Source organism: Heptranchias perlo, chromosome 14 (genome assembly GCF_035084215.1).
Source record: "Heptranchias perlo isolate sHepPer1 chromosome 14, sHepPer1.hap1, whole genome shotgun sequence".
Lineage (NCBI taxonomy): Eukaryota > Metazoa > Chordata > Chondrichthyes > Hexanchiformes > Hexanchidae > Heptranchias > Heptranchias perlo.
In genome coordinates, this window is record NC_090338.1 from 15,160,697 (window position 1) to 15,175,435 (window position 14,739).

Consider the following 14,739-nt stretch of genomic DNA (forward strand, 5'->3'; position numbering starts at 1 on the left):
GGGCGGTCCTTGATATGCATCAGGGTGATTTTTAGTGAAAATGATTGTTCTTCACAATTTTGCTTCACGTCTATTTATATTTGTTGATGTGCTTTTTGCAGACAGCATCAGGCTTCAGCAGTGTGTTCTGAAAAAGACTCTGCCCAGAAACCAGTGCAGATGGAAGTTGACAAGGCCATGGGCTATGCCACAATAGGAGACATTCAAACAAGCAACGTCAGCACTATTGAGTCCCCGTTGTATTTCACAGAAGAATCTGAGGAGGATCTGATGATATCGCCATACGCGAGCTTCCATGTAGTGCCCGATGAAGGAAAAAATATTAAAAGCGATTGGTTAGACAAACTCTCGCCACAGGGGTAAGAACAATTATTTAACCAATCCTTTTAGGTTTGTTTTGCACGTACGATATGTTCCTGACAACTGAGAGCTCAGTTGAAACTAGTAGGAGCCAACGGAAAGAGGAAATTGTTTCTAGGGGTCATTGGGTAAATAGTGCAATGCAGATGAGAATGATCCGAGTTTTAATCCCTGTGCTGAGTTAGCCATTGAAAGTTGGGGTGGTGGATCGGATTGTGACAATGGGATTATGTGTCCCTGAAATAGGAAGCCACAATTCCCACCTCTTGAGTGTTCAAGTGTGGACTTTGGTCGAACACAAGATCTGGCTTCCTTAGAATGTCCCCCATGATCAAACCGCATGCCAGCACTCAATGGTCCAACTCACAGATGACAATGAACAGTTGGGTAAAGACACCGACAGGCTGCCAGTGGCTGTTGGACAATACCCGACCCAGCCTGAATCAATTTAATAACAAAAGGAATTTTAAAAAGCTAAGTAAATTGGATGGGAGGGACTTTATCCTGTTTCTGTACTTAATTCAAAGTTAGAAAGAAAGAACAAACTTGTATTTGTATAGCGCCTTTCATGACCTCAGGATGTCCCAAAGCTCTTTACAGCCAATGAAATGCTTTTGAAGTGTAGTTACTGTTGTGACGCTCAGTTACCAGAGGTGCAATGAGAGTATTATTATAACGACTGTATTGTAACACACTGTGATTGATTAAAATGCAAAACATTCCTAATGGGACCTTTTGTTTTCTTTCATTGGACTAGAAGTTGTGTATTCCAGAGGCGCTATGTGAAGTTTGATGGGAAGAGCCTGATGTATTTCAACAATGAGAAGGTAAGACAACCAGAGAGATAAGAGAACACAAGTGAAGATAAAATGACTGATTCCACGCTCCCCACATTGATGCTCAAAGGGTGCGCAGCTCGGAGAATCAGCACTACAGTGTTGCAGCCACAACACTGACCCCGCGTTCCCTTCTAGTGTGTCTCCCAGTTGATTGAATACCTTCATCTTTAATGTAAGGATCAAAGCTGTCGAATTTGCAATGGACAAATTATGAACCATGAATTGTAGATAAAACAAAAGTGCGATTACCCTTTAAGGCAATGCCAGAGTGGACTTGTTTGCAAGAATTGCAGTTCTTTTTCTCCTGTGCCTTAGTTTGAAGAGAGATCTCCAGTCAGTTAGAGCGATCCAATGCTGCTAGTGGTAAAGCAAACAACATTGACAACAGCAAGAACAAACAACATCCATTTGTATAGCGCCTTTAATGTAAATAAAATCCAAAGGCACTTCACAGAAGTTCAATGGAAAACAGATGTTGAATCAAGAAAAGAGAGATTACGAGCAAAAGCTTGGTCAAAGAGAAGGTTTCTAAAGGGGGAGTGAGAGGTGGAAAGGCAGAGGGGTTTAGGTAGGGAATTCCAGAGAGGAAGACCCATGCAGCTGAAGACCCCGCTGCCAAAAGCAGGATGAAGGGTGGGAGGATGCACGGCGTCAAAGGAACGGAGAGTTTGGGATGAGGAGAATAGAGGGCTGGACGAGAGTGTGGAAATAAAATGGTATGAGGGCATGGATGGATTTGAAGATGAGATCAAGGATTTGAAGTTTGAGCAATGGGGAGCCAATGCAGATCAGCGAAGGCTGAGGTGTTGGATGAGCAGGACTTAGTGATAAGGAAATCACAGGTTCAAACGTCAGCATTTTCTGTAAACTAAACAATGAACTTGTATTTATATAGCACCCTTTCACAACCTCAGTATGTCCTAAAAACTATCACAGCCAATGAAGTAGTTTTGAAGTGTAGTCACTGTTGTGACATAGATAAACATGGCATCCAATATGATACACAACAAGCTTCCACATGCAGCAATATGATAAATGGACAGATAATCTGTTTTAGTGATGTTGGTTGAAGGATAAATGTTAGCTAGGATACCAAGAGAACTATCCTGATCTTTTCAAATAATGCATGGGATCTTCTATGAGAGCCTCAGTTTAACATCTCATCCAAGAGATGGGACCTGGAACAGTACAGCACTCCCTTAGTACTACACTGGAGTGTCAGCTTAGATTACATGCTCAAGTCTCTGAAGTGAGAATTGAGCACGTCTTCTGACTCTGAGACAAAAGTCCTACCACTGAGCTAAGGCAGACATCTGTTACCCACATCTACCTACCTCCGTCAGTTGAGATGCACTACTTTTGGCTAAACTGCTGAATTTCACTATTCCCTTTGAGCAGATTTGCTCATCCCACTTAATAGCACTTTGGCTGAACAATAATGAAATAAAGGTGGAGAAATCCTGGGTTTCCAGTTAATTTGATAGGAAGAGTATGTACGATGGGGAGCTTTTTTCAGTATTTCAGTGGCTCACCTCAGTGAGGGCAGTCGATTGCGGGGGTGATTGGTACATTGTCCTTCACTGCCAGATTTCAGGAAACAAAGAGAGCTCATGCTGGTGGTAGCTGGCCCTCTTAGATTGCATCAGGCACCAAAATCCCGTGGCAGCAGTGATGTTGCTCCCTGCCGCCCTACCCCCCGACAATTGCCGGTGCACCCCAATCCCCTTCTCCCTCGGCAGCACAGGGGGAAGCACTGGCGGGAAGCTTGGCAAAATTGGCTGACCTTGCGGTCAGCAGATGGCCAGGCAGAAGTCCTGCCATGCCCCGCTTCTGTTGTCATTGGCACCAGAGCGGAAATTCTTACCTGTCTGCGTTGGAAATGGCACAGATGACGTAGCAGTGCCCATGGAACCATACCCCAAGCAAGAGTCGGCGGTGGGGTGGGGGGTGGGGGAGTGTGTCATTCTGGACTTCACCACCTGGGCAGTAACTGGCAGAGCGGGTCACCGGCCTGTTACAGAACCCGCACGATTTTTTTTCATGGAAATCAGTGGGGACGGCTTCTACAATGAGCGGGCGATCCACTCTGCCAGGTTACCCCCCCCCCCCAGCCCCCTCCCCTCCCCAGACAATAAAGTTACCCCAAGCATCCTCTGGAGAGGAGGGAGGAAATGACCAGGTGGTGAAGGTGAAGGGCAGCATTTGGAAACTTTTTATCGTTATTTTGCGCTCGATTTTATGGCAAAATTAACATGGCCTAGAGGGGAAATTACAATGTGCAATATTGGCATGTAAGCAGGTTTAACAGCAATAGAGCATTCCTTTTATGCATATTAAATAGTTTACTGCCTTCATTAAATTTGTTAACGTGTATACATGCTAATTTTACACGGTAGAATTTCGACTCATTAAAGTGACTGCAGATGTGTTTATTGAACTGTGACATGTTTAAATTGTAATTTATTTATTTTTAATCACGGTACTGATTTTCTGACATGCGGTTGCACTCCAACTTTATAGGACCCGTACCCTAAAGGAGTAATCCCCTTGACGGTTATACAGATGGCAAGAACAGCTAAGGAAAATAAGTTTGAAGTCGTTACAAGCCACAGAACATTTGTTTTTAGGGCAGAAAATGAAGGTGAGTGATATAATGAGTTTTATTTGCTGTTGTGCATTTAAGTTGTCTCCAGGAAATACTATGACTGGGCTGTAAATTAAACACACTGCAACTGCATTAGATGTTCCTAGATTTGGTAAAACCTGAGCAATTTGGAGTTCCCTTTCATGGTAGTGACAGTCTCCACCTTATTCTCCCAAAACCTCCTCTGCTACAGTAGTGTTGCATTCAGTAGGGTGATTTTTTTCAGTCGGAATGTGGATCAGACGGTAGTCAGACATCGTGGGTTTCACAAACGTTGGAACAAAGAGAGCTGACACCCCGTTACTCTTTACTGCAAAGTTCAATAATTGGTACAAACCTAATGGGCAACCCCCCCCCAAAAAAAAGGCCAATGAAAAAAGCCTGCAGAAAATCTCTTATACCTAGCTTACAAAAAAAGTAACCCTACTTAGTCTCTTTTCTCTTCAAACATTGAATGCTACAAATGGGACACTTGTCTTATAGGACACGATGAAAAATGAGAGTATTCCCAGCTTGAAAATCAGGACATTGCATGGCCTGCCCATTCAAAGTTATTTGCATGGCATTAGCATCTTACAGTGAAGGGCCTGCCTTTCTTTTGACGAGAACTTCCTACGCCCAGTCCAACCCATACTTCCATTCCCCACCATCTCGTTCATGTCACCACTAGCTATGTCCACCCTTCTCAGCTATCTAGATGATGCAACACTTATTCCCATTTATGCCATATGCATGATTGCTTTTGCGCCGTGAAGCTGTGTCTCCTCAAGGAAAGACTGCTCCAATTTATTTATCCTTTAACCACAAAGAAGTAAGAAGACTACCATCCCATTTCACACTCACCTCAGCCCTGCAGGTGACTAAACAGCTTTCTAATAACCAACTGTGATAAATGAGAGTGCTTTTCGTAAGGATTCTGATTTATCTGACTGCTATGCCTGTTCGCACTGGGACTTGTACTTTGCAATTCTGTTTGCGTAAAGAATAAGCTATTTTGAAAAAAAAACAATTAGCAATAAATGTTTTGAGGAGTTCAGTTTAATCATTTTAATTCCAACTGTTAACCTAGGATTCAATTTCTGCTAGACAGCAGCTATCCAAAGTACTGTCAGAGAAGGAAGGAGAATAATACAATAAGGATAACAACTCTGTGATAGATTGGGTTACAGAGTGTTGCTTGATCCAATTGTGCATTTATAAACAGGATGACAGGGCCACGAACATTGCTAGTTAGGGGGGTTGTGCCCAGGATATTGGCCTGTATCTTTTTTTCTTTTCATAGTTGTGTGCTGCCCGTATGTTCTGTTTTCATTTTATCTTCATCAATTTCTCCCATTTTCTTGCCTGTTCAATGGGCGTGCCTCTCACTACCTTAGCTATTCTCACATTCCTCTTTCTTTAATGGCCGGGAATTTCCTCAGAGCTACTCCTACCCCCACTGTTGTAACTTCGCAAGTGGAGATGCTTATATGGTATATGGTAGATGGTACATGGCTTAGCTGACCTATAATGTGTTAGTGTGCAGGAACATTACTTATATTCCAGGAACTCTCACCTCATCTATTCATCATCACAAATACTGCCACATATTCCTCTGGACCTCCTTCTCCTCTGTCTAAGTCTATATTTAACACTGGGGAAGACTGCTATTAATACTGAAGAAGACTGCGACAAAATACAAGATGACATTAATAAACTTGCAGAATGGGCGTGTAATTGGCAAATGAATTTCAATATGGATAAGTTAAATATAAGATAGTCACTAATAAATCCAATAGGAATTTAGGAGAAACATTTTTACTCAGAGAGTGGAACTTGCTACCACAAAGAGTAGTTGAGGCAAATAGCATAGATGCATTTAAGGGGTAGCTAGATAAACACATGAGGGAGAAAGAAATAGAAGACAGTGCTGATAGGGTTAGATAAAACATGAGGGAGGAGGCCCGTGTGGAGCATAAACACCGATGTGATCCAATTGGACCGAATGGCCTGATTCTGTGCTGTACATTCTATGTAATTCTATGCATGTTTCTTGTTTTATGTATTTCAGTGCAAAGAAACGAGTGGTGTACCCACTTGCAGAACGCAGTCAAGGAATATCACTTCTCCTCCCATCGCCGGGTTGGGTCCATGATCTTCTGTCAGAAGTACGGTTGCTTGGAGATGAAGGGACACAAATCTAAAGTGTACGCTGCCCTCAGCACTGACATCCTCTGGCTGTACAAAAATGAGCAGGTGGGGAAGGAATCATTGGATGTTGGGAGGAGCTGAGGAAGGTTTACACAGATGAACTGTTTTCCACATGAAGTGATATAGGCTTAGTGGGAATTTTCTATAAGGGACACACCAAGAGCTTTATTGGATAGTGATAAACATCATAGCACTTATAAAGTGTTGATCTCTCCAAAAGTAAAAATAACACTGAAAATATTTTTTAAAAATAATGTATGCATATTTCTACTTTTAAAGAGAGATGGGGGAGTACATTGTTCAGAAAGTTTCTCCTCTCCCCAGCTTTGCTCCCCAGCCCTTTAAGGGATCAGGAGCATCAAGTACCTGAAGAAACTCGAGTCTGAGGGTAATACCACACATTGAAAGTCACTTTTATAATCTAGGGAGCTGTAGTTTACCAGATATAGCCTAGAAATTACAGGATGGCTAAATTAAATGTTTTAACACCTAATTGTTTGGGTTGACATTTGTAATGTCAACCGAAACAATCATCTGTTGACATAATATTGTGCAATATCAGTAAAGAATGTGTTAGTACATTCATATCAAATGTTTTTACCCACTTATTTAATTAAATCATTAATCTAGGGGACAAAGGAATTTCATGCAAATGCATTAACACATTTGATATGAATATTGCACTGTGTGAATTCAATCCCTTTGGTTTATTAGATACTGAGATCAGTCATGAAAGGTTATATCCCCTGTTATCAATTAGTGAGCAAAAATAAGAACTAATTTCTGTCATTTGATGGTTTATAGCTGTAGGATATAATAGACACTTTGAAAGCTTCTAAGGATATCCAGTGCTGAGTTGATGTCTGCTGGGTGCAGGAGAGCAAATCTTAAATGGGTTTGAATTGTGCAGCAAACTGATAATACTAACATGCATTGACTTTTATGTTAGAGTTTTAAAACTGGAATTGGAATCACAACAATTGAAGTACAGGGAGCCACAATTCGTGATGGCAACCGTAAAAGCTTTGAATTAATCACTCCTTTTAAAACATTCAGGTAAGTTATATTGTTTCTTATTTCTTCTTCTATTTCTCTGCTGTTTATACTGTTTGCAGCAATATGTAAACAGGGTATAGATCTCCATGAGTACTGATGTGAGGTTTTGTACACACGGGGTATAGATCTCTTTGAGTTCTGATATGAGGTTTGTACACACAGGGTAGAAAACCTCCAACTAAATATTGGGAAGACCGAAGCCATTGTCTTTGATCCCCGCTGCAAACTCCGTTCCCTAGCCAACGACTCTATCCCGCTCCCTGGCCACTGCCTGAGGCTGAACCAGACTGTTCGTAACCTTGGCGTCCGATTTGACCCTGAGATGAGCTTCCAACCACCTACTTCCACCAATGTACCATCGCCTGTCTCCCCTCCTGCCTCAGCTCATCTGCTACTGAAGCTCTCCCCCTTGCCTTTGTTACCTCTAGACTTGATTATTCCAATGCTCTCCTGGCTGGCCTCCCTTCTTCCACCCTGCATAAATTTGAGCTCACCCAATACTCTGCTGCCCGTATCCTAACTCGCACCATGTCCTGTTCACCCATCACTCTTGTGCTCGCTGACATATTTTGGCTGTTGATCCGTCCGGGAACACCTTGATTTTAAAATTCTCATCCTGGTTTTCAAATCCCTGCATGGCCTCGCCCCTCCCTATCACTGTACCCTCCTCCAGCCTTACAGTCCTCAAAGATCTCTGCGCTCCTCCAATTCTTGCCTCTTGCGCATACCTGATTTTAATCACTGCACCATTGGCGATTGTGCCTTCAGCTGTCTAGGCCCTAAGCTCTGCCTCTCTCTCCTCCTTTAAGATGCTCCTTAAAAGTTACCTCTTTGACCAGGCTTTTGATCACATGTCCTAATATCTCCTTATATGACTTGGTGTCAAATTTTATTTGATAATGCTCCTGTGAAGCGCCTTGGGACTTTTTACTATGGCGGCAGCAGCTTTCAGATACGAGGTTTAGCATATACAGATTTTCGGCCTCCATGAGTTCTGATATGAGGTTTTGCATATGTAGGCCTCTATGAGTTCCGATGTGCTGTTTGGTATAGAAAACAATATTAACCCTTCATTAGATTCATAGAATCGTTACAGCACAGAAAGAGGCCATTTGGCCCATCGAGCTTGTTCCGGCTCTTTGTAAGAGCAATTCAATCAGTCCCATTCCCCCGCTCTTTCCCCGTAGCTCTGCAAATTTTTTTCTCTTCAAATATTTATCCAATTCCTTTTTTAAAGCCATGATTGAATCTGCTTCCACCACCCTTTCAGGCAGTGCATTCCAGATCACAACTACTCACTGCGTAAAAAAGTTTTTCCTCATATCACCTTTGGTTCTTTTGCCAATCACCTTAAATCTGTTTTCTCTGGTTCGCAACCCTTCCGCCAATGGGAACAGTTTCTCTTTACTTACTTTATCTAAACCCGTCATGATTTTAAATACTTCTATCAAATCTCCTCTCAAACTTTTCTTCTCTAAGGAGAGCAACCCCAGCTTCTCCGGTCCAGCCATGTAACTGAAGTTCCTCATCCCTGGACCATTCTAGTAAATCTTTTCTGCGCCCTTTCTAAGGCCTTCACATCCTTCCTAAAGTGCGTGCCCAGAATTGGACACAATACTGCAGTTGTGGCCGACCCAGTGTTTTATAAAGGTTCATTATAACTTCCTTGCTTTTGTACTCTATGCCTCTATTTATAAAGCCCAGGATCCTTTATGCTTTTTAAACCGCTTTCTCAACCTTTCCTGCCACCTTCAAGGATTTATGCACATATATCCCCAAATCTCTCTATTCCTGCACCCCCTTTAGAATTGTAGCATTTAGTTTATATTGCCTCTCCTCATTCTAGTTGCACATTACACATTAAAGTGAAATCTTAACATACAATGCACCTTCTCCATCAAATACTTCTTGGGGTTAACCAAATCAGACATTCTACAGAGATCCATTGTGTAGACCAATTTTTGTTGGTCTCTTAGTCTAATGCTGCTCTATATAAAACATATTTTATCTAAAATGTCCTTGTGATGGATTAGGTCCAAGCAGAAAATGAGGTTTTTGTTTATATGTTGAGTTTCTGAACTCAGCATTCTGTGCATTTATATAAAAATATAGAAGGGAAAGAAAGAAAGAAAAAAAAATCAGAATTCTTTGTAAAAGTTTCATAAAGTATATTTTGGTAGAAATTGGCAGAAATAAGAGGAAAAAGCTTGCCATTTTATATAGAATCAGTTTGCATGTTTAACAGATATTGAAGTGAATGGCACCAGTATCAGTGATGGTTTCCACATACTCTGCAATCCTACTGTGGTATTGACGTTAATTCATCATAGGTTTTTAAATGGACAAATGGATTCAAGGACGGTTCAAAGGCTAATATTACCTTTGGCGGCATCTGAACTCAGTAGCTATCTTTAGTCAGAAAAACTAAATTTGAAGATCTAAATCATATTGAATCCACTCCAAGTGCATAAAGACAGGCTGAACTGAACTGGTAAAGAGGGTCCATGGTAACTCTACTGGAAGTAACACTTCGTGCTCTTGAATGCTGCAGTTTTACAGCGGAATCTGAACGAGAGAAAAAAGAATGGGTGGAAGCACTTCAGGAATCGATTGCAGAGACTCTCTCCGATTACGAGGTGGCTGAGAAGATCTGGTCAAACAAGTCCAACAAAACATGCGCAGACTGCAAAGCACTGAATCCTGATTGGGCATCCATTAACCTCTGTGTCGTTATCTGTAAGAGGTGTGCAGGTAATTGGGAAGAACTTTTACCATATTATCTCCCTGAATTCAGACCACAATTTAAACGTCGAGCATAATTTGAACAGAATGGGGACAATTTTGATGGTGGGTGAAAGTGTAAAACGGACGATATTGATTCAGCCGCCCGTTCTATATCTCTTGGTTTCAGCTGTGTCAGATATGGATCAAAGGTGGGTAAATGAAGTTGAGGTACAGATCAGCCATGGCAGAACAGGCTCATGGGACTGATTGGCCTACTCCTGTTACCATGTTCCTTTGTACCTACGTGGCTCAGTGGTAGCACTCTCAGCTCTGAGTCAGAAGGTTGTGGATTCAAGTCCCACTCCAGAGACTTGAGCACAAAATCTAGGTTGACACTCCAGTGCAGTACTGAGGGAGGACTGCATTGTCAGAGGTGCCGTCTTTCAGAAGAGACGTTAAACCTCTCAGGTGGACGTAAAATATTCCATGGCACAACTTTAAAGAAGAGCAGGGGAGTTCTTGCTGGTGTCCTGGCCAATATTTATCCCTCAACCAACAACCAGAAACAGATTATCTAGTTATTATCACATTGCTGTTTGTGAGACCTTGCTGTGCGCAAATTGGCTGCTGCGTTTTTTACATTACAACAGTGACTACACTTCAAAAGTATTTCATTGGCTTTAAAGCGCATTGGGACGTCCTGAGATTATGAAAGGTGTTACAGAAATACAAGTGTTTCTTTCTTTTCTTTGGTTTACCATCTCAGCTAATAGGCACATGTGCCAACCTCCCTGCTGCCGAGCTTAATGGTTTTTAAATAGAAAGAACTTGCCATAACACTCTTTCTCTGGGTTATTTAATAGTGTAATTTTGTAAATGCCCAGTTAACCTTTTCTTTACTGTTCCTGATTCCATAGTGTTCCAGATCTGTGTTACTTTATTTACCCTTGGATTGCCACCAGATGTTTTGCCTGTTTGAAATGAGTAAAGCAAACCCCAAACCCTCAGCAGAAATAAAGTGTAAAAAAATCATGCAGGTATTGCTAAGACAGTCTTCCATTTAATTTCATTAAATTAATGAAAAACTTTACTTTCATTATCACTTTTTCTTCCTCTCAATTTTTTGCCCATTGATGTCCCTTTATATGCCAATCACCACATGTCCTCTCCCAGCCAGGAGAGCAGCACAATTCAAGCCACTGAGTTCTCGGAATGAAGCCGACATTGCTGTATAAAGATGCAACTCCACCAGGTTTAGCCTCAAAGTATTTACTATTTCCTCTCCCAAGATAGAACAGCATAAGCACATACCAAGGTTTAGGAAGAGGAAAAGGTATTGGACCTAACAAGCCTCTGTTTTTGATAGATTTCAACCCCAACCCCACCCACCCTCCTTCTCAACTCAGTTACTTCTCTCTTCAGAAGAGCTGCAACCTCTTCACTCAAATGGTAGGAGGTTTACTAGTAACTCCGGGTATTTTGACCCTTCACCGAAATGAACAATAGGCCTGGATGAACTTTCTCAACCTTCTTGACGCCATCTTGTGGCACTCATTCAAAACGGACAAGCTCAAATGAAAAGCAGCCCATCCAGTTCAGAGTCATAGGTTTGTGCAGTTTGGAGTTTTGAAAGCTTTTGAACTGTAGGTCTTCCTTAATGTTTGGCAGGACCACCTTTGGAAATCTAGCACTGTTAAAAGTTAGTAGAATCATAGAATGGCTACAGCACAGAAGGAGGCCATTCGGCCCATCGAGCCCATGCTGGCTCTTTGTAAGAGCAATCCAGTTAGTCCCACTCCCCCACTCTTTCCCCATTGCCCTGCAAATTTTTTCCCTTCAAGTATTTATCAAATTTCTTTTTGAAAGCCACAATTGAATCCACTTCCACCATTCTTTCAGGCAGTGCATTCCAGATCATAACTACTCGCTGCATAAAAAAGTTTTTCCTCATGTCACCTTTGGTTCTTTTGCCAATCATATTAAATCTGTGGCCTCTGGTTCAGATCTCTAACTAATCTCAGTTAGTTCTACTGATCATAAACGCATTTAAGGGGAAGCTAGTTAAACACATGAGGGAGAAAGGAATAGAAGGGTATGCCAACAGGGTGAGATGAAGAGGGGTGGGAGGATGCTCGTGTGGAGCATAAATACCGGCATGGATCAGTTGGGCCACATGGCCTGTTTCTGTGCTGTACATTCCATGTAATTCTATGCAATCGTCGTAAATTCTATTTTCTATACAGATCTTGTTCCAGCAACCCTCTCAGGGTTGGTACTTATTGTATTTATTTGGTGAGGTGATGTTTTTCCATGCTTCTTTTACTTTTTGCAGGTGAGCATCGGGGTTTAGGTACATCCATCTCCAAAGTACAAAGTCTGAAATTGGACACAAGCATATGGACCAATGAAATTGTACAGGTCAGAGTGCTGTCGCTATCAATATTTCATAAATCTATTTGCTAAAACTATCATTCTCATTCATTGGGGGGCTTCCTTCAGGCACCAGTGAGAAAATACAATGACAAAAAGAAACAAAAAGACAAAGTTATTACAGAACTGCTGAAAATCCCAAAATTAGTACAGATGAGGGAGGCCATTCAGCCCATCTTAAGTTGTCTATCCAGGAATACAACATATAATCCCGCCCAATAGGTCATTTAATTAGACCTTAAATAAACCTAGAGTTTTAAATGATTATTAAAAAATACCGTTAGCAGTACCATTATTTAATCGAGTATTGCATCTCCTTTTTTCGTGTAGCTTTTCATTCAGTTAGGTAATGAGAAAGCGAATAGGTTCTGGGCAGCACGGGTGACACCAGGAGAGGAGATGGATACGGATGCCACAGTCGAGCGACGGAGGGAATTCATCACGCTAAAGTACAGAGATGGGATTTACAGACGACCTCATCCCAAGTTTGCAACCCAAGAGGAGGTGATTAAGGTAAAGATTCCTGTTCCTTTTTTGGTTGTGAATGCAAATGGCAAGATGAGTGCATTGGTAATTCACTTGTCAATTAACAGCAGCAAATAGTTCCAGTTTGCATGATGTATAGAGCATATATGATTTATTCTGCTGTACCATGGGCTATAGTAACAGGGCAACTGCCCTATGAACCAACATGATATTTCCATTTCTTACACTCTATCCATTAGTCTTGTTTACAAGCCTAACAACAGGTACATGAGCTAATGGAATAAATAAACCGAGCTGCTCCCTAATGTTCAGAACATAAATGGCAAAATTAAACTCCCATCCTAGAGAAATTTTTCTGACCTGTTCTTCTCTCTGACTGTAGCAGGTCTACTGACTGTTAATTTATTAAATCCAGTGGCATTACCAAGACAATAGTGCCCAATATATAAACTTAGAACTGAAAGTTTTCACTTGTCCTACCTGCACTGTTCCCGGTTTTGCAGATAGATATATGCTAGCAACCAAGTCATTACCCACAGGAGCCAGAATCAAAATATATTAATGAAACTAACCAGTTTCCCAAATTAAACTTCGCATCATCAACTTAACCAACAAAAGGTCAAGTAAAAGCACTTGACCAAGTTAGAGTACATTTGGCATTGCAGAGGTCTGAACATGGAAGAAGAAGCTAGGAGTTTTCCCAGTTCTTCTTATAATTGTTTAGAATTCAATTGTGTAAAGCTTTTGTGTTAAACCTCTTTTACCTAATTAAATGGCTTATATAAGTATATTCAGTTAAATCGTAGAATCATAGAATGGTTACAGCACAGAAGGAGGCCTTTCGGCCCATCGAGCCCGTGCCGGCTCTTTGTAAGAGCAATCCAGTCCAATTCCCCGACTCCTTCCCCATAACCCTGCAAATTTTTTCCTTTCAAGTATTTATCCAATTCCTTTTAAAAGCCACAATTGAATCCGCTTCCACCTCCCTTTCAGGCAGCGCATTCCAGAACATAACTACTCGCTGCGTAAAAAAGTTTTTCCTAATGTCGCTTTTGGTTCTTTTGCCAATCACCTTAAATCTGTGCCTCTGGTTCTCGACCCTTCCGCCAATGGGAGCAGTTTCTCTTTCTTTACTTTATCTAAACCCCTCGTGATTTTGAACACTTCCATCAAACCTCCTCTTAACCTTCTCTGCTCCAAGGAGAACAACCCCAGCTTCTCCAGTCTATCCACATAACTAAAGTCCCTCATCCCTGGAACCATTCTAGTAAATCTTTTCTGTGCCCTCTCTAAGGCCTTCACATCCTTCCTAAAGTGCGGTGCCCAGAATTGGACACAATACTCCAATTGTGGCCGAACCAGTGTTTTACAGAGGTTCAACATAACATCTTTGCTTTTGTACTCTGGCCGCTAAATTGGGCCATGTTGCGCCCGTTGTTTCAGCGCAACACGGGCTCTCCAACATTCAAGATGGCGTCTTGGCTGCGCATGCACATTTCAGGGTGACGTGCGCCGGACGCCATCTTGGTCTAGGAGTTAGCGCAGGTGCAAATAAGGATTGCTGGAAGCATATAAAGTAGGGAGAAAATTGATACAGATCAGTGTGCAAAGCTGATTTAAAGTGATAGACACCATTTTGGGACTTAACGTTCAACTCAACGCACAGTCTTAACCCCAACCATCTGAAAGTGTCTTAGAGTGCCTGGAGGAGCCCCCACCAGAACTATTTAAAGGGACCATATAGGATTTACAGGTTAGTGGCTGGATTATTGCTTCTGGCTGCCGAGACATTTGTAACTGTTTTTGGAGGTCTCCTATACTTGAATACTAGGACCAGGGGACATAGCCTAACACTTAGAGCCAGGACGTACAGGAGTGAAGTTAGGAAATGCTTCTTCACGTAAAGGGTGCGAGAAGTTTGGAACGCTCTTCTGCAAACGACGGTTAATGCTAGCTCAATTGTGAATTCTAAATCTGAAATTGATAGATTTCTGTGAACCAAAGGTATTA

The 14,739-nt window shown here is 41.7% G+C and overlaps 1 protein-coding gene across 4 annotated transcripts in view; it reads left to right on the forward strand.

Moving 5' to 3' along the window:
- arap3 (ArfGAP with RhoGAP domain, ankyrin repeat and PH domain 3) overlaps nt 1-14,739 on the forward strand; it is a 201,361-nt gene that overhangs the window by 120,278 nt on the left and 66,344 nt on the right. For 3 of the 4 annotated variants that reach the window (XM_067996050.1, XM_067996053.1, XM_067996051.1), the window contains exons 3-10: nt 102-359; nt 1,118-1,187; nt 3,720-3,840; nt 5,894-6,078; nt 6,983-7,089; nt 9,641-9,840; nt 12,146-12,231; nt 12,574-12,756. In XM_067996050.1, coding sequence (XP_067852151.1) covers nt 102-359; nt 1,118-1,187; nt 3,720-3,840; nt 5,894-6,078; nt 6,983-7,089; nt 9,641-9,840; nt 12,146-12,231; nt 12,574-12,756 — 1,210 coding nt within the window. The remainder of the gene's footprint in view (nt 1-101; nt 360-1,117; nt 1,188-3,719; nt 3,841-5,893; nt 6,079-6,982; nt 7,090-9,640; nt 9,841-12,145; nt 12,232-12,573; nt 12,757-14,739) is intronic. The other variant, XM_067996052.1, reaches the window with a different exon arrangement.